A 19,944-nucleotide genomic window follows, 5' to 3' on the forward strand; every position below is an offset into this window, starting at 1 on the left:
ATCCAAACTTAAGATGGTATCTTTAGCTCCCACTTGAGTTTGCAGAGGAGTATTAAAATATATTAAGATCAATTAAGATCAGTTAGTATCATTTATATTTATATAATATATCTGTGTATTTATTGTAGAATTTTGTACTTTTATTGCTTTGATTCTTTTAGCACCTATATATACCCTTGTATTATACATTGTACCTTTGATTCACACTCAATAATACACTAATCATATTACTCTCTTGTTTCTAATATTTTATAAAATTTCAAAATTTGTGTATCTGTGTTTATGTCGGTGTCCGTGCATCATAGGACATAAGTAAATTTTACGTTTTGGACATTTTTTTTGTTTGGTTGACAGGGCTACGGGCTTTGTAAAATGAATAGTATGCAATTATTCCTTTGGGGTTTTTTTTCCATGTTCCATGACGTACAAGACATAAAATTTCAATGACAAAAAAAAAACTATTAGTTTGATTTTAATGATTTTAAGTTTAAGTTTAACTTTTATATTAATAATTACATATTATCGCATATACTAGTTTTAGTATATAGTTATCATCGATAATGACCAGAGCACGTCGTTCATCTTAATGTACAGAATTGAACAATAATCCAAACTCTACATACATAATAATACTGCACGTTATATTAATGAGTAGTTGAGTACATTAATAATTTAATCTCATCAAAGCTACAATAAAGCACAGCTAGCGTTTTGAAAAAAAAACGTCGTATAGCACGTTCAAGTATTAATTTTACAGCCATCTCCTTTTAATTTAATTTATAAATATTCAAATTCATATTACAACAAAAGCATGCAAAACAAATAAAATTATAGCATAAAACTGATCTTAATTAGTTTATTCTTTTTTTTGTCAACACAATTCATTGGTCAGAACCACAGGTCTAATGTGATACATTATACATGTAGAATTAAAGAATGTAAAACTAAATCCAAAGAGGATAGTTGAATTATTCCAATTCCTTGTAAGATAGTGTATGTAAACACTAATAACAATAAAATAAATTAAATTAAAATGTATGAAACCAATGTAAAGAAGCTAATAAGGGACATTCATCCTCACCATTAACAAGGAAAAACAGCTACCAACCAACCATAAGCAAGAAATTAATATATATATATATATATATATATATAATGAGAAATCTTATATGTATTATCTTTCTTTACGTCTCTCTTCACCTTCTATTATTTTTAGTATATATTTAAAGTAACTAGAAGCAAGAGTTAAAAAAAATTATCTTTTATATTATAAAATAATATAGCAGAGAGATATATAAAAAGAGAAAGCATAAATAAGAAATTAATTTTTAATTAGTTAACATTAGTCAATTTTTTTTAGAATTTATAATTTAAGATCTAAAATTAAAAATTTGTGATTTAAAATAAATAAAATAATTAAAAAAGTGGTACAATTACCATAAAAAAGTGGTACAATTATTAGATAACATTAGTTAACATTAATTTTTTAATATTATTACTCATAAAAAAGTGGTACAATTACCATTTCTTATAAAATACAACAATTAAACAAAGGCTATCTCACCTTTGGAAATTGATGAGGTCCAAAAACTTTGGCCGGCATAACCAGCTCATCATTCTTTGTAGAAATGGCATTGCCAATATCACCGTTTAAACACTTAATTAAACCACTCTTAATCAATTTCATGTGCATAATCCTTTTCCTCCTCCCAACATGCGTCCACAATCTAATCTCTCTATTTCTTATACTACCTAGCTAATCACATCATATGAGCAGCCAAAATAATCATGGCACATGAAAGAAAACACTATTGCTTCATCTTCTTCTTCTTCCTCCTTCTCAGTATGGTGTTTGCCACGCTGTCACGGGCAGACAACGATACTCAAATTCTTTTGCGGTTCAAGAACTCGTTGTCCGATGCCGGCGCCTTACAAAACTGGGACGAGTCAATCAATATTTGCAGCTGGACCGGCTTGTTATGCAAAGATGACAAACTTCATGGACTAAAGCTAGAAAACATGGGATTAAGTGGCACCATTGACATAGACATTCTTTCCGAATTGTCTATTTTGAATAGCTTTAGTGTGATTAACAACAACTTTGAGGGTCCAATGCCGGAGTTCAAGAAGCTTGAGAGGCTAAGAGGATTGTTTCTTTCCAATAACAAATTCTCCGGCCAGATTCGCGACGGTGCGTTCGACGGCATGAGGAGGCTGAAGAGGGTATTCTTGGCGGAAAACGAGTTCAGCGGCCATATTCCTAGCTCTCTTGCTCAATTGCCAAGGCTTTTGGACGTGGACTTGCATGGAAATAGATTTGATGGTACCATACCTGAATTTGAGAATAGCGATTTTAGGGTTTTTAATTTATCAAACAATCAATTGGAGGGTTCAATTCCAAAAAGCTTGAGCAATGTGGATCCAAGTGCATTTGCTGGTAAGCCAACATTCTTTTTTCCTTTGTAATTCTTAATAATTAAACATAAACTCCTAAGACTTTGTTTTTATTGAACAAGTCACCCGATCTATTAGTCTCCTTAAGAATTAAAACGTTGGCAATTTTATTTTATTTTTTTAAATCAAGCTAAGTTTAGCTTATTCGAAAGAGATATTTTATTTGACAATTTTTTTTGAGTTTATTAAGGCAATTTTTTTATGGAAACAAAATAAATATGATGTTCAAAAAACTTTGTAGAACGAACAAAAATATTAGGTTTACATTAAAATTTGTCACTAAAATCAATCATTATGTATAAATATATGTATAATTTAATTTATTTTTAATATATATTTTACACTAATAACTAATTTTAGTTGTTAATTTTAATATAAATCTAACATAGTTGAAAACAAATGAGTACCTACAATTTGTTTTATTTTATAATTTTAGCTAGTATAAGTATAGAAAATTAACTTTTAATTAGTTAATATTAATTTATATTTTATTATAAATTAAAATTGTTTTTTAATTCTCGTTAAATTTTAGGAGAATTTAAGATTTAAAATTTGAAATAAAGAAATAATTTTAAAAAATTAATTAAGATTAAGTAAAAAAATTGCTCTAGTTAAAACTCTTTTTAACTACATAAAAGAGACATATTATGAAAAGTATCTAACAAAAAATCTAACCAGCAAACTTGAGACATTTGCAAATATGACATAGAGAGAAATGATTTTATTATGAATATTTATTATATTTATTTTAATATATAACATATTTTATATTTGGGATCCACTTAGATAAAGATGTCAAAAATATATTTTTTTTAAAGATGTTTTTTAAAAATTAAAATTTAACAAATATAATCAATTAAATTGTATTATTTTTATTAAAATTAGACTGGACAAATCAATTTAGCAAAAAAATTAATAAATTAAATTTTTAAACCAGTATAAATTAATATTTTTTATAAAAAATTACTACAATATCTCTATTATAAAATACAACTAATATATATAATAAAAGTATTTAGAAAAGGGCTAGAATTTAGAATTCTCAAAATTAATATATATAATAAAAGTATTTTAGTCATTTTATATAATAGGGGTATTGTAGTCATTTTTTATAAAAATAATATTAATTTAGACGGATTCAAATTTTGATTCACTATTTTTCGATCAAATTAATTTGTCTGACCTAATTTTGACAAAAATAACATAGTTTAAGTAATTATATGTGTTAAATTTTAATTATTAAAAATATCTTTAAAATAGACGTTTTCTAGGTCTTTATGAAAACATTCCCTTTATATTTAGCAATATGAAAACAGATGCATATCCACTAATTTTGAGATAACTGTTTTTGTTTTAAAAAAATTCTGCCAGTTATAATTTTTAAAGAACTGTATATACTAACGAATATGCTAAATATTATATACTGAAATTAGCTTTTAAAATTAGTGATTAGAATAAAATACACATTAAAATATAAAATATATATTAAAAATAAGTTAAACACTATATATATTTATATATAAATATATTGTGATTAATTTTGGTAATTAAATTTTTTTATGATTAGTTTATTTTGGTGTGCAAATAATATTTTTGATATATATACTAAATAGTAAATATGAATAATCACACTATCTGCATCAAAATTAATTCCAACAAAATCAAATTGTCTATAATTAATTTTTTTATTTTTCTTGTGTATCAGGTAACAAAGGACTATGTGGAAAACCTCTAAGCAACCCTTGCAGCAATAATGAACAACCCACCCCTCAAAATGACAACAAAACTAACAAACATCGCACACTAATAATTATAATTATCATAGTGGTAATTGTGGTTATCTTAGTTCTAATCCTAGCACTCTTCATAATCATAAATCGCAGAAGAAAAGCCAAAAACCCTAATCAGCTGGTAGAGGCTGCAAATGCATCAAAACATCAGAGTAGTGTTGCAGTTTCAAGTGATGAGGCCAAGATAGCGACATCCATGGAGGCAAGGGCATCCATTGAGCCAAGTATATCAATAGAAACAAAATCCATAGACATGGCTGCGACTGAGGCTGAGGCTGCGACAGCCGTGTTATCCATTCAGAGTGTTGAAGATGGTGGCGGCGGCCACGGAGGAGGAGGAGGAGGAGACTTTAACTTTGTGAGGGAAGATAGAGAGGTTTTTGATCTGCAATACCTGCTGAGGGCCTCGGCCGAGGTCCTCGGCAGTGGAAGCTTTGGATCAACCTACAAAGCTATGATTCATAGTGGTCAAGTTGTGGTGGTGAAGAGGTTCAAGAACATGAACAAGCTTGGAAAACAAGAATTCTTTGAGCACATGAGAAGGCTTGGGAGGTTGACACACCCTAATGTGCTCCCTCTAGTTGCATTCTACTATGGAAAAGAAGAGAAGCTTTTGGTCTATGACTTTGTTCAAAATGGGAGTTTGGCTAGTCATCTTCATGGTATGATTATCATTTATTATTGCATTTTAATATTTCTTAATTAATTGTTATATTCTTGAGTCTTGACACACTATACTAGCATAGTTATTATCAAAATAAAGAAATTGTGTTTTTATGTTTACATATATTTCATAAACATGAAAAGAAAATGAAACACTTAAGAATATGAACTAATTCTCTTCTCGTTTTTTTCTTCTTTTAACCGATTCTATCAAGGAATTAATAAATATAGATGTTTTTAATGAAGTTTTTATATTGTATACAAAATTTCAATCAGGTTTTCATATACTAAATGATAAATTAATTGGTTTTGCTTTTTTCTTGAAAAGCTTTATACAATACTTTTTAATTTTCAAAGTGCAAAGTTTTTGTTAACGCATTATTATTAGTTTGATTTTTATTGTTTCTCTAACAACAAAATAGTTAATAAAAAAATCAGGTCTCCCTTATAGCTAATGGAAAATGCTACTTGTACAACAAAATTCAGCCTTTGATCAACCTTTAATATTATTTAATTAATTTTTAATTAAAACATATTCCTATTTTTTAAGATACGCATTTATAATTAAGATTAACTTAACTTTTAAAAACTAAAATTTCTCTAACTTTCTATCCACTTCATAGTTAGTTATTATTTCCTTCTTTTACGTTTCTTCTCTCTCTATAACACGGTTTTCTTCTTTTTTTTTTTGGTGACTACACGGTTTTCTTCTTTAATATTCCAATTTGTATCTGCAGAAAAAAAAATCAAAATCAGTGCATTTAAAAAAAATTAATCCCTTACTTATTACCTTTGATAAAATGCAGGATCTGTTTTACGACTTTTTAGTGATAAATAGTCGAATATAATTATATACACAAACTAAAATATTTTTAATTGTAGTTTTTTTTTTCAATTGTAACACATCTAAAATTATTAAGTTATACAAAAAATATTTTTAAAACACATCCAAAATCCAAAATCATAAATCTAAAATTTAAATTTAAACATTAAAAAACAATTGTAACACATCTAAAATTATGAATTATATAGAAAATATTTTTGAAACACATCCAAAATCATAAATATAAAATCTAAATTTAAACATTAAAAAACAATTGTAACACATCTAAAATTATGAATTATATAGAAAATATTTTTGAAACACATCCAAAATCATAAATATAAAATCTAAATTTAAACATTAAAAAATAATTGTAACACATCTAAAATTATGAAATTATACAGAAAATATTTTTAAAACACTTCCAAAATACAGAAATTGCACATGCAAAAATAATGATTGCAATATATATGAAAATCTCTTCAAGTCATTTTATTCGATTTTTATTTCAAAAAAATCAAAATTTATACAGAATAATAAAAAAAAGTAATGGTGTTAGAGACTCATCCAAACTTTAGGTAAATTTTTGGCGTGGACGAACGGCGACGTTGATGCGGACGAACGGCTACGAGGAGGAGGAAGGCGGCGACGAAGATGAGTGTTGACAAAGGGAATGTGGCGTTGCGAATGAGCGCCGAGAAGGAGGAAGGCAGCGTTGAGGATGAGCGCGGAAGAGGAAGGTGGCACGGATGAACGACGGCAGAGGATTACTTCTCGATGTGCGCCTCTAAGTTTTCTATGTGCGCCTTTGGGTTTTCTACATGGGGACAAACGTGACTTCTCTGCTTCTTTGAGTGTTTTTTACGGGTTTAGTTAATAATTTGATGGTTTAAGCCTTATTTTATAATTTTAAAATCAAAATTTTGAATTTTGAATAATTTTATTTTTAGATATGTATTTAAATTATAATATATTAATAATTAAATATATTAAATATGAATCAGAAATTTAAATTTTAAATTTCAGTTTTTTTAGATTGTATTTTGAATATGTATTTAATTTTAAAAAGACAATAAATCTATTCATAATTTTTAGATGTGTTTGTTTTAATTTTTTTTAAATTATTGTAATAAAAGGCTGAATGTTGTACCATTTTTAAAGGATGCCTAATTGAATTGATAATTAATTGAGTTTTGCTACGTAGATAATGACTTTTGTAAATAATGTAAACAATAGGCTCTAAAATTAACCTAATAAAGTAAAAAAAAATACTCCATTACCAAATTACTTCTTAAACCTTAACATTAGAATAACCATTTACACACCTAGTGAAATGAACATCCAACCATTGTTAATTATGCACTAGTAAATCGAATCAAAAGAAATAACCATCCAATTAAAAATAATAAACATAATCATCTACATACCTATTAAATTAAACCTCCGACATATTCATTATTCATATTATTTAGTATTCTTATTCTCTACCTATACCTTTTCTAATTAATAACGTTATTATTATTGCTAATGTGCAGGTAAACGAAGTTTAGCGTTAGATTGGCCAACTCGTTTGAAGATCATAAAAGGAGTAGCAAGAGGCTTAGCATACTTATACAAGGAATTTCCAGACCAAAAGCTGGCCCATGGACACCTCAAATCCTCAAATGTTTTGTTAGATCATGCATACAAGCCTCTTTTAACAGAATACCAACTCGTGCCAGCAATAAACAAAAGCCACGCCCAGCAATTCATGGCAGCGTTCAAGTCTCCCGAGGGAAGCCAGCACGACAGTCCTGGCGACAAGACTGACGTGTGGTGCCTCGGGATCCTTATACTGGAGTTGCTGACAGGAAGGTTTCCTGCAGATTACGTGAGGCACGGAAAGGGTGCGAGCGAGGAGCTAGAGACATGGGTGAAATCTATTGTGAGTGGGGAGGTGATTGATAAGGACATGGTTGGAGGAAGCAATGGTCAAGGGGAGATGTTGAAGATGTTGAGGGTTGGGATGGGGTGTTGTGAGTGGAATGAGGGGAGTAGGTTGGAATGGAAGGAAGCTGTAGCCATGATTGAGGAGGTGAAAGAGAAAGATAATATGGAAGATGAATCTTCTGGTTTTAGTGAGTGGGACTTGTCCTTTTATTCGGAAACTCTTTAGGTTGTATTTGGATGAAGCATAATTAAATGTGAGAAGTAAAATGAGATTTAATAAGAAAGTTGAATGAAGTTTAAAAGGTAAAATTATCAAAAAAAAATTCTTAGGTACTTTAAAAAAAAAGCAAAGGAGAGTTTTTTTTTTTTTTATTTCATTCATATTATGACACATTGTAATGTTGAGAAGACATAGGTAATAGGTTTCTCCAAAGAATTCAGGTCTTCTGCATTTTGAAAATTTAATTTTAGCAATAAAAATGTCCCCACATTATTAATGAAATAGAACAAAAACTCTCATTTAACTTTGAAAAACCTAAAAAATTCTCAAATTATCACTTGCTTTATTTTCCAATCAAATATGATTCTATTTGAAAAAACACAATTCAAAAACTCTCAACTAACAAGGTTCACTTTATTTCATCTCAAATAATCAATCTCAAAAAGTGCTTATGAATTCACCGATCTTCAAGATTAAAAAAAAAAAGTCTAAAGAAATAGTGGTTAATCTTATAAGGGATATTTTAAATACCCACTACTAAAATTCAGATATTTACTAATTTTTTTATCTAATATTTTTTAAAATATTAGCTATACTAATAAAATTATACTTTTAGTAACATTTGTAAAATAAATGTTAAAAAAAATTATTTTTATTTAAAAAAAATAAAAATAAAATACAAACATTACCAAATACAAAGGAGATGTCCTCTTTAGTCTTCATTTCTCCCAATTTCACGCGTCTTCTCACTCCCACTTTCGAGGGGTGTTCTATTCAGTCTTCATTTTTCCCCAATTTCACGCGTCTTCTCACTCCCACTCTCGAAGCTGTGAAACCACCTCTCGCTCCTCCTCTTCGATCTCTCGTTCCGCCTTTTCGATCTCTCGTTCCGCCTCTTCGATCTCATGGTTTGCGAATCGAAACCACAATCCGGTGTTCTCACTCTCACTCCAGCTCGCGTTGTCTCGCTTCTGGTTCATCCTCTTCCGCCGTCGTCTTCTCGCCTGCACCGCCGTCTTCTTGCCGGTTCCATTGTCAGCTCGTCCCACGGCCTGGTAAGTTTCAGTTCTCTTGTTTATTTAGTTTCTTACTCCTTCAATCCTCTTTAATCTTTAGGTAATAATTAATTTGATGTATAATTATTAGTTGATTTAAGTTTTTAATTGGTTATTTAGTAGTTAGGTTTTGAATTTAGGTTATTTACCGATCTCGAAACATGTTTATTTGCTTATTAAGTTGTTAAAAATCATACATTATTAAGTTTTCATATCCTCTGTTTTCTAGTTGCTTTTTCTTACTAAGCTTGGATTCTAATTTTTGTTTTGATGTTGATGTGGAATGGAGCTTCTTGAACTTGGAAGTGGATGAGGGAATAATAGGGGAGTTGAGCTGCTTGTTACTCTTGTTGGAGGTGGAGCTTGTGGAATTGAGCTTCTTGAAGCCAGTAGTGTCGGGGGTTGTGGTTTTAGAAGATGATGAACTCTTGGAGGAAAGGTTTTCGGATTTGATGGTTTTGGTTTTGGTTTTGGTTTGGTTCTTGGCAGAAATGTTACTACTAGATTTGAGTGTTTTTGTTTGGTTGTTCTTGGTGGAAAGGAAATTAGATTTGATGGTTTTTCTGCATACAATAATCCATTAATGTGATAGATTTTTATAGATAATTCTGCATGCATTGTGTTTTTATGCATACAATAATCCATTTCCATAAAAATAATCCATTTCTGTTTGTATACTCTCTCTTTTGATTATGCCCATGTAAGATAGGATAACTGTAAAAACTAAAAAGTAAAGCAGAGCAATTTTTTCAAAAAGATCATCAATTTGAATCTAATTATAAGTAGAATCAGTTGAGCAAACAATAATAACAAAAATGATATTTTCTTAAAAAACTAAATTACAGCCAGCATTATATTATAGAGAGAGAAAAAAGAAAAAAGCTAATATAGAAATACAGAAAATTAAGAAATTTTTTAATGAAAAATATACTAACAAAAATATAGAAAGAAAAAGAACTGAAGAAGCAATGATGATCAATCTCTCTCTTCTTCATAGTAAGAGCACTATTTTTATCTTTCTCATAGGAATCGAATGGAGAACAAGAAATGAAATTACAAAAACCCCCCATAAATAAGGACAATAATCTCTATCAAAGCAAGGGAATTAGCCTTCCACTCTCCAGATACCCAAACCAAGCGGCGTCACTCCAGCGTCACGCTATCGTCGATTCGTTCTACCACCGTCTGATGCAGTTTTCAGCCATGCTCTCTCTCCCTCGAGTTCCATCGTGCTCCCTCTCCCTCATACTCTATTCGAGTGAAGATTTGCTGCGATTTAAGTTATTTTTCTTGTTGTTTAGTTCTTAGTCGTGCTGTATTTTCTATGATTTACTGGTTTGATTTCTTGTTCTTATTTTTTCTTATTTAATTGTTCAATCATGGCTGTGTTTGCTGTTAATTGTTCAATTTTGGCTGCCTTGGTTAGTTGGTGTTTGGAGAATAATTTTCTTTCACTTAATTTATGTTGTTGGTTTATAATGGCTGCCTTGGTTGATTACTTGTTGTTCAGTTCTTGGTCTTGCTGTGATTTTTTTAATTTTTTTAGTTCTTGTTCTTGCTCTTTTGCTATTATTATAGGTCTTTGTTCTTGATTTTAGTTCTTATTTTTGCTGTGATTTAGTTCTTGTTCTTCTGGTCTTTTCTTATTTAATTGTTCAATTATGATTGTGTTTGCTTTTAATTGTCCATTTATGGCTGCCTTCGTTAGTTGGTGTATGGATAATAATTTGTGTTCACTTAATTTTAGTGGTGGAGTAGGCTCAATTGGTGGCACAGGAGGAGGAGTAGGAGGCCTTGGTGGAGGATTCGGTGGCGAAGACAGTGGTAGTGGTCTAGTGGATGGTTTTGGAGGAGGTAGCGGTGGGGGTGGTGGTTTAGGGGGTGATTATGGAGGCGGAGGCAGAATAGGAAAAGGGATAGTTGGTGGAGTCGGTGCATAAGGTTACAAAGGAATTGGTGGTGGCATTGGAGGAATTGGTGGTGGTGCCGATGCCATTGGTGGTGTTGGTGGTTTCATTGGAGCCACCAAGAAACAAGTTGAAACAAATAATAAGCCATGATTATCAAAACTATTTAGCTAATAGAAACTTCCAATTTTCATAGATTTTGTCATATGATATTTTAATTAATTTCATGTATGTGTTGTTGATTTTACTTCATAAAAGTGCTTGCTTAATTAATCTATATTTTTTTTCAATGATGTTGTTAATGTACCCAATAATAATTCATGTAGCTATATGTATGAGTAATGAGTAATATATATTTTGTGAGATCGATCTTGTGATGGAGTACATGTATAATTTTCTTGGAGTAGAAAAAGATTTAGCACTATCTAATATTGTTCTGCTATTTCTGCTTGAATGTAATAATACATGCTTGTTATTTTCTACTTAATACTGCTTGTTCTGCTTGAATGATTATATATCAAATTGGTATGTATGCTAATACTGCTTTCATGCAAAAATATTACAATTATTAGTTTAGATGGGAGATTCTTCTATTTCTTCATGCATCAACTATAAACTATATATCTTTGAGCTTTGGCCTTGAGATTTTATCTTACGTACTTTCTATAATTGTTATAGTGTTATGGGAAACAAGAAAGACAAAGCTTTAAGGTCAAGCATCTCAATGAGATATATTATCTATGAACAAGAAGAGCAAATTAGATTAGGTCCTTGTCAATCCCGATTAATATCAACCGTGAAGAAAAGTAGAGGATTGAAAGGTGGTTTTATGGTTAATATCATTGGTGAGTTAGAGGATATTGCATCAAGCCCTTCTCATCAAACACCTTTAGTACCATATGCTAATGATGACAGTAAGTGTGCCTTTATTTCATGTGATTTGAAAGAAATAAAATAATACTATTTTTAATTTCCTGCTTGTGTATGTGTATTTTATTCTTGAATTTGATAATACCTTGATACTATTGCCCGATTCTTTTTTTAAAAAAGAAAAAAAAAACCACAGAAACAAACAAATTAGGAAACTGAGATAATTTTGACTTTTGTCACGGTTAATCTATTTCCTTTCAAATGACTTTTGCTTTTAATACTTGATAACAGGACCAGTTTTAGCATCACCCCAAACTAATGATGATGATAATAAGTAATTATGTTTTATGTTTAGTTTAATACTTATAAACAAGGCATATTATTTTTTGCATTATTGTCTTTTATTTATTTATTTCCATAACAGGACCAGCAACCAAAAAAAAAAGGGGTCCGACAAAGTGCCTTAAAACTCATGGTTTAAGCTATGAGGATCGGCTGCCAATAAGATTAAATAAGTATGGTCAACCAATTGGTTGCAATCGAGCCAAGTTAAGTAGTCATTTAGGGACTTTGGTTAGAAATGCACATCTTGCTCCATTGACATACACAAGTTGGCATGGACTTAAAGATAATTGGGAAGATTTGTAGGAAGCTACCATTGCATTACACTTTTACCTCTTTTAACTTAGGTGTTTTTTTTTTCTTTATTGATCTTAAAAACTAAGTATTACTACATCATAGTACAGAAAAAGTTTGACATTGGAGCAAGAGCTAAAGGGAAGATTTTTTTGTCATAGATTAATGTAGTTTGAATTTTGGATTTTAGTCCAAGCTTGAGGATGCCATAGTTTCACATCCTAAAAAATTAGAAAGCACAAATCAAGATGATATACTTTTCCAAGTATTAAGAAAAGATCAACCCAGTCGTGTCCGTACTTATGGTAGAGGTGTTGTAGCTTTAGATTTGTGGGGACCTAGATCTCAAGTTGAGACGGAGAGGTTAATTGAAGAAGTTAATGAGAATGCTCAAACAGAAATTCAGAATATACAACAAAAGATGCAAGAGGAGATGGAAATAAAACTTCAAGAAAGAGTGGAGGACATAAAGTCACAGATGTTGTGTAGATTTAATGTGTTTTTGAATTAACTACAGAAAAATTTTTTAGGAGTAGAAATTTCATATCTCTCTTTTATGTCAACTACTTCAAATACGAAGGAAGTAGAAGCTACTGTAACAACAAATCATGAAGTTTTTGCTGTTAAAAAAGAGGTGTTTATATTATTCTTTGCATTTTTTCTTAATAATAATTTATAAAATTTACTTTTCATAGTGTTAAATGTATTCAATCATTTAATCTACAATGAACCAATCTTAGCGTGTATAGACTAATAGTATCATTAGCATTCATTCGGAATTCAAAGAATGATATCTAAGTTTATAATTTCCTGTTTTAGATTTAAGCTACCCTCAAAGTATTTGTACAGCAGTACTCAAGCTATATTATATCTGTTTTATATTTAAATAAATATTAACTACTTCTTTTTTTACTAAAATATTGGAAATTAGTATTTTTTTTATTATTTTATTTTGTTCAATAATTTTTAACTTGTTTGTAAATTTTCAATTTTCCATAGTGGGCTCATAGTGGGCTGATGCACGCCTTTGGACCTGTCTTAAGATTTTTTAAACCTTTACATTTCTAATGTGTTTGTTCATTATATTTTGATTCTGATTTAATATATCTCTTGTTTTTAATTCCTTTATTTTTTATCTTCACTTCATAAACACATACAATTTGAATCAATATTATTATTTTCTATTCTATTTAATAACCAACAACTATCACGATAAAACTTCTTAACAAATTAATATGTGAACTGAATATTAAAAAAATGAAGCCATAAAACAAACAGAGAGTCGTGCATGCACTTTTGAGTGCCCCTTTATTTTTTCTTTCCCTTTCTTATTATGGGTGGTTTAATAATATTATGGGTGGTCTAATAATATTTTATTTTTCTTATATTTTAGATTCCAAGTAAATCATCTACTATAACAGAAGGTGTTTCTAAATCTCATACTAAGTCATTACCTCAAACAAGGGAGAAGAATGTGATTCTTTTACCTAAAAAGAAGCAGGTATATTTATACCTAAAATTGAAAAATTTAAAATAGCATTTATAATTCATGCTTTATAATAATATATCATATTGAGATTTATTGTAGAAATATTGGTATTGGTGTCTTAAAATAGTTATTTTTTTGCAGATTTTTTGTTCTTCTCTTACTCGAGAAGTTCTTGACTTGAAATTGGAGAAAATGAAGCATGACCAACATAAGAAAAGATAAAAAAAAAAAAAAAGAAGAAGAAGAAGAAGAAAGTGGTGTGCTTGTAATATCGAGATGAATTTATGAATTTGTGAATTTAATGAAAGAGACAAACTTGTACAATGATTATTGATTAAAGAGGCTATAAAAATTTTATTTTGTGAATTTGTGTATTTAATGAAATATTTCATGTTGTAGTAATTAATTTTAGTATATTTATATTGTGTATAATATAAAATAAAAAATAGTATAATAGAACTAAAAAATATTACTAAAGATCTATTGTAACATTTTATAAGTGTTAAAAGAAATATTTATGGTAATATTTTTTTAAGTGTTACAAAAAATATCTATGGTAACATTATTTTAAATGTTACAAAAAATATCTATGGTAATATTTTTTAAGTGTTACAAAAATTATCTATGGTAACATTTTTTTAAATGTTATAAAAATTATCTATGGTAATATTTTTCTAAATGTTACAAAAAATATCTATGGTAACATTTTTTAAGTGTTACAAAAATTATTTATAGTAACATTTTTTTAAGTGTTACAAAAAATATTAATTGTAACATTTTTCTAAGTGTTATCATGAATGGTCTATTGTAACATTTCTCATAATATTACTATAGGATATCTTTTGTAACATTTTTATTAAATGTTATTAAATCTTTGAAAAATGTTAGAAAAACTCTTTAGTAACATAGAGTATATTTAACATTTGTTAAAATATTACTAATATACATAGGTAACATTTTAATATGATTTGGTAACATTTTTTAAATGTTAGTAAAAGTCAAGTATGTAGTAGTGACCTCTAGTTATAAAGAGCAGAAAAAATTAGAAAAATACTTACAAGTCATTATCACAAATTAAAAAAAAAATTATAAAGATGTCATTGGGAGAGTTTAGAATAAACTCAAAGGGTGGAAGAGCAAATGTTTGTCTCTCGTAAAAATATTAACTTTAGCTCAATCACCTGTCAGTCCAGTTTTCAAACTATCAGATGTAGGATGATAGAATTTCTAAGAGTATTTGTTATGAGGTGTATTAAACCAATCAATCACCTTAGCCCATGACAACAATAAAGACGTCTCACGGCCCACAAATTCAGCCCAACAGAATACACAAATTAAATTATAATTTAGTCTTTATCTTATCTTATAGTTATCTTTATCTTTATCTATATCTTATCTTTATCTAATTTTATCTTTCATAGGCCAATACTCTATATATACTTAGTTTTACCTTCATAGTTTACAATTCATTCAATCAATAATCAATAAAATTTCTTCATCTTTTTCTTTCACAATTCTTTTATTTTCCTATTCTTTCACAATTTTATTATGGTATCAGAGCTCCTCTTGAGCTCTGCTGACATCCATGAATCAAGGAGAAATGGCACACCAGCAACTTCATCCGGAGTCTCTTTTGGACCTTTCGTCAGCCCAACACTTTTCTTTCATGACACTTCCTTTCAATGAAGAAGCTCGTCCTTCAAACCAACTTGAGCTTCTGCCAAGTCCAACTACTCATTATCTTTGTTCTTTCAATACCTTTTCTACTGTTAACAATTCTTCAAATCGAGATTCATTCTTGAATACTTGGATCATTGATTCTGGTGCCACAGATCACATTGCATCAAATTTGTCTTGGTTTATTTCTTACACACAAATTTCTCCTATTATTGTTCATTTACCAAATGGTTCTCGAACTACTGTTTCTTATAAAGGCATCGTTCAATTTTCACCATCCTTGGTTCTTCATGATGTTCTTTATTTACCTCATTTCAACTTTAATATTATCTCTGTTTCAAAAATTACTTCAGCACTCATATGTGAACTCACTTTTTCATCTTCTTCTTGCACTCTACAGAGCAACAATTTGGGGACAATTGATTTGGCCAGAATGAGAGAGGGATTATATGTCTTTGAACCTAATTTCGGTAAAAATTCATCCACTACACACTCCATAAATTCCATCCAATCTCCACCCATTACACCTTCCAATATATGGCATTTTCGTTTAGGACACCTTTCTGGGCAAAGACTTAATCATTTACATAAACAATTTCCTTTTATCTCTATGCATCATGACGAGGCTTGTGACATTTGTCATCTTTCTAAACAAAAGAAACTTTCTTTTTCTCAAAGTTTTAACAAAGCCAATGCAAGTTTTGATTTATTACACTTTGATATTTGGGGTCCGTTTCGACAAAATTCTATTCATAATCATAAATATTTTTTTACTATTGTTGATGATTTTAGCCGCTTTACATGGGTTACTTTATTAAAATCAAAAGGAGAAGTACAGAATCAAATAAAAAATTTTATTACTTTAATTGAAACACAATTCAACTCCAAAGTCAAAACTATTCGTTCTGATAATGGACCAGAATTTATTTTACCTGATTTTTATGCTTCAAAGGGCATTATTCATCAACGTAGTTGTGTTGAAACTCCTCAACAAAATGGAAGGGTAGAACGCAAGCATCAACATATTTTGAATATAGCTCGTGCTCTTATGTTTCAATCTAATTTACCATCATCTTTTTGGTCTTATGCTGTTAGACATGCTGTTTATTTACTTAATAGAGTTCCATCATCCGCAATTAATTTTAAAACACCATTTGAGATTTTACTCAATCTTCCACCAAATTATCATGACATTAAAGTTTTTGGATGCTTATGTTTTGTTTCTACCCAAATGGCAAATAGATCAAAATTTGATCCAAGAGCCAAAAAGGCTGTATTTATTGGCTTTCAATCTGGTTTTAAAGGGTATATTGTTTATGTTTTAGAAGATAAAAGAATTGAGATTTCTAGAAACGTAATTTTTTATGAAAAGATCTTGCCCTTAGTCACAAAAAATGTCCAATTCCAGACACTTAGCCCAACATTGCCAAACACACCTTCTCAAAAACAAGATTCGGTTAGTCTTCCAGTTGAACCCTCACCTATACCCATTGACCCAACTCCACCTAGTTCTTTATTTTCTCCAACAACCTCTCCTTCTTCCTCACTATCGTTTCCTAACCAAGTTGAACCCATGACCACCGAATCCCTTTCAACACTAGACACCAGCCCACCATCACCTTCTCATCCCCCGTCACCTTCTTCACCACCTGAGCAACCCCATCCTCGTCATTCCGACCGGCCTCACCGACCTCCAGCATATCTCTCTGATTACTTGTGTAATTCCTCTCTCATCTCTACAAATCAATCTCCCTCAAAGTGCAAGTATCCTTTATCTTCAGTCATGTCTTTTTCTTCTCTTTCATCTTCACATAAAAAGTTTCTTTTATCTCTACATTCTGACGTTGAGCCAAAGTCTTTTAAGGACGCCAATCAACACTCTAATTGGCGTAGTGCTATGAAAGATGAGTTGGATGCTCTTGAGCTGAACAAAACTTGGCGTCTTGTTGATTGCCCTGCAGGGGTTAAGCCGGTTGGCTGTAAATGGGTCTATCGCATCAAACGCAAGCCTGATGGTTCAGTTGATCGATATAAAGCACGCCTTGTGGCTAAAGGGTTCACTCAAACTGAAGGTGTTGATTTCTTGGAAACTTTCTCCCCTGTTGTCAAGCCTGCCACTATCAGATTAGTTTTGGCATTGGCCTCTATGAAGCATTGGCCTATACATCAGTTGGATGTCAATAATGCTTTCTTACATGGGGATCTTTCTGAGGATGTTTATATGACTCTGCCACCCGGATTTATATCTCCTCAACCGAATCAATGCTGTAAGCTACTAAAGTCACTGTATGGTTTACGACAATCTAGTCGTATGTGGTATGACAAACTTTCTCATCTTTTGCTATCTCATGGATATCAGCAGACCTCATCTGATTATAGTTTATTTGTCAAATTCATTGGTGATCAAATTTCTATCCTTTTAGTCTATGTTGACGACATTGTTCTCACTGGTAATTCTATTTCTGAACTTGCTGCCATAAAGTCTATTTTACACCAACACTTCCGAATTAAAGACTTGGGCCCATTAAAATATTTTTTGGGTATTGAAGTTGCTCAATCAGAGAAGGGAATTTGCTTATCTCAGAGAAAATATTGTCTTGATCTTTTGGAGGATTCTGGTTTATTAGGTGCTAAACCTGCCTCTGTTCCAATGGATAGTACCACAAGACTATATCAAGACCAAAGTCCCTTGCTATCCGACCCTTTTGTATATCGTCGTTTGGTTGGCCGTCTTATCTATCTCACCACTACTCGACCGGACATCATGTATGCTACTCAACAATTAAGTCAATTCATGGCATCTCCTACTGAATCTCATCTTCAAGCTGCCAAGCATGTGTTACGATATCTGAAAACTAGTCCCGGCAAAGGACTTTTCTTTCCAAGGGAATCAGAAATTCAGCTTCTCGGCTTCAGTGACTCTGATTGGGCCGGATGTCCTGACACTCGGCGATCTTTAACAGGTTATTGTTTCTTCTTAGGCAGTTCTTTAGTCTCTTGGAAGACCAAGAAATAAACCACCGTTGCCCGCTCTTCCACGGAAGCAGAATATCGTGCACTTGCCAACACAACTTGTGAACTTCAATGGATAATAAATGTGTTACAATTTTTACGCATCTCTCCTATTCGCCCACCAGTTTTATATTGTGATAATCAGAGTGCTCTTCATATTGCTGCTAACCCGGTTTTTCATGAACGGACCAAACATTTAGAGGTTGATTGTCACTTGGTTCGACAAAAAGCTCAAGCTGGAGTGATGAAACTTCTCCCAATTCCCTCTTCTGGGCAACTAGCTGACATCTTCACCAAGCCTTTGTCTCCTCAACCCTTCCATCTTAATCTGAATAAGCTTAGTGTTCTTGACATCTTTCATCCTCCAGCTTGCGGGGGCGTATTAAACCAATCAATCACCTTAGCCCATGACAACAATAAAGACGTCTCACGGCCCACAAATTCAGCCCAACAGAATACACAAATTAAATTATAATTTAGTCTTTATCTTATCTTATAGTTATCTTTATCTTTATCTATATCTTATCTTTATCTAATTTTATCTTTCATAGGCCAATACTCTATATATACTTAGTTTTACCTTCATAGTTTACAATTCATTCAATCAATAATCAATAAAATTTCTTCATCTTTTTCTTTCACAATTCTTTTATTTTCCTATTCTTTCACAATTTTATTAAGGTGGAGAAGCTCCAAAGAGAGTTCATTTGGGGGAAATGAAGAAAACCACAGAAAAATTCAGCTAATTAGTTGGAGAACTATGTATCTACCTAAGCACGAATGGAGATTGGATTTCAAGAGACTTTACTCAATGAATGATGCTTTTCTAGTCAAAATCCTATGGAAAATGGAAGGAAATTCGAATAATTTGTGGGTTCAAGTGCTTGATCACAAATACTGTAATGGAAACAGAAATTTAGACAACATAATTGCTAAAAAAATGGGAACTCATGCTCATGGAAGGAGCTGCTCAAAATGTGGCCAAATTTTCAAATAAAAAAAACAAAAAAACACTATGAATTTCATTTGAAATGACCAAAATATTCTCTTTTGGAATGATTTATGGGTGAAAAAGAAGGACTTTTGAAAGATTGCTCTCTAAACCAAATCACAGACAACAAGAGCCGAGTGAATGATTGGATTAAGGACATGGGAGAACGGGGTTTTGCTATTCTCAGCCACAACCTTCCACCTGTAAGGGTCCAGAGAATCATAACGATGGTTCCCCTTACCAAGAGGGAATGGAAGATATAAGAGTATGAATGCACACTGAAAATGGTAACTTTTCTACTACATCAACATACAAAGTCTTCAATAGTTAGTCAGTGCCTATAAAGACCGTATGGAGCTACATTTGAAATTGGCAAGCACCACAAAGGACAAAAGTGTTTATGTGGACCTTGATACATAAGAGACTTT

The 19,944-nt window shown here is 30.9% G+C and overlaps 1 protein-coding gene across 1 annotated transcript; it reads left to right on the forward strand.

Annotated features, from left to right (window-relative positions):
• The first annotated feature begins 1,803 nt into the window (after nucleotides 1-1,803).
• On the forward strand, nucleotides 1,804-7,885 carry LOC112785027 (pollen receptor-like kinase 4). The gene is made up of 3 exons (XM_029296644.2): nucleotides 1,804-2,437; nucleotides 4,160-4,906; nucleotides 7,266-7,885. Exons 1-3 carry the CDS (start codon nucleotides 1,846-1,848, stop codon nucleotides 7,883-7,885), a joined length of 1,959 nt encoding a protein of 652 aa, XP_029152477.1. The 5' UTR covers nucleotides 1,804-1,845.
• Nucleotides 7,886-19,944: the final 12,059 nt, after the last annotated feature.

This window comes from Arachis hypogaea, chromosome 20 (assembly GCF_003086295.3).
Source record: "Arachis hypogaea cultivar Tifrunner chromosome 20, arahy.Tifrunner.gnm2.J5K5, whole genome shotgun sequence".
NCBI classification, from domain to species: domain Eukaryota; kingdom Viridiplantae; phylum Streptophyta; class Magnoliopsida; order Fabales; family Fabaceae; genus Arachis; species Arachis hypogaea.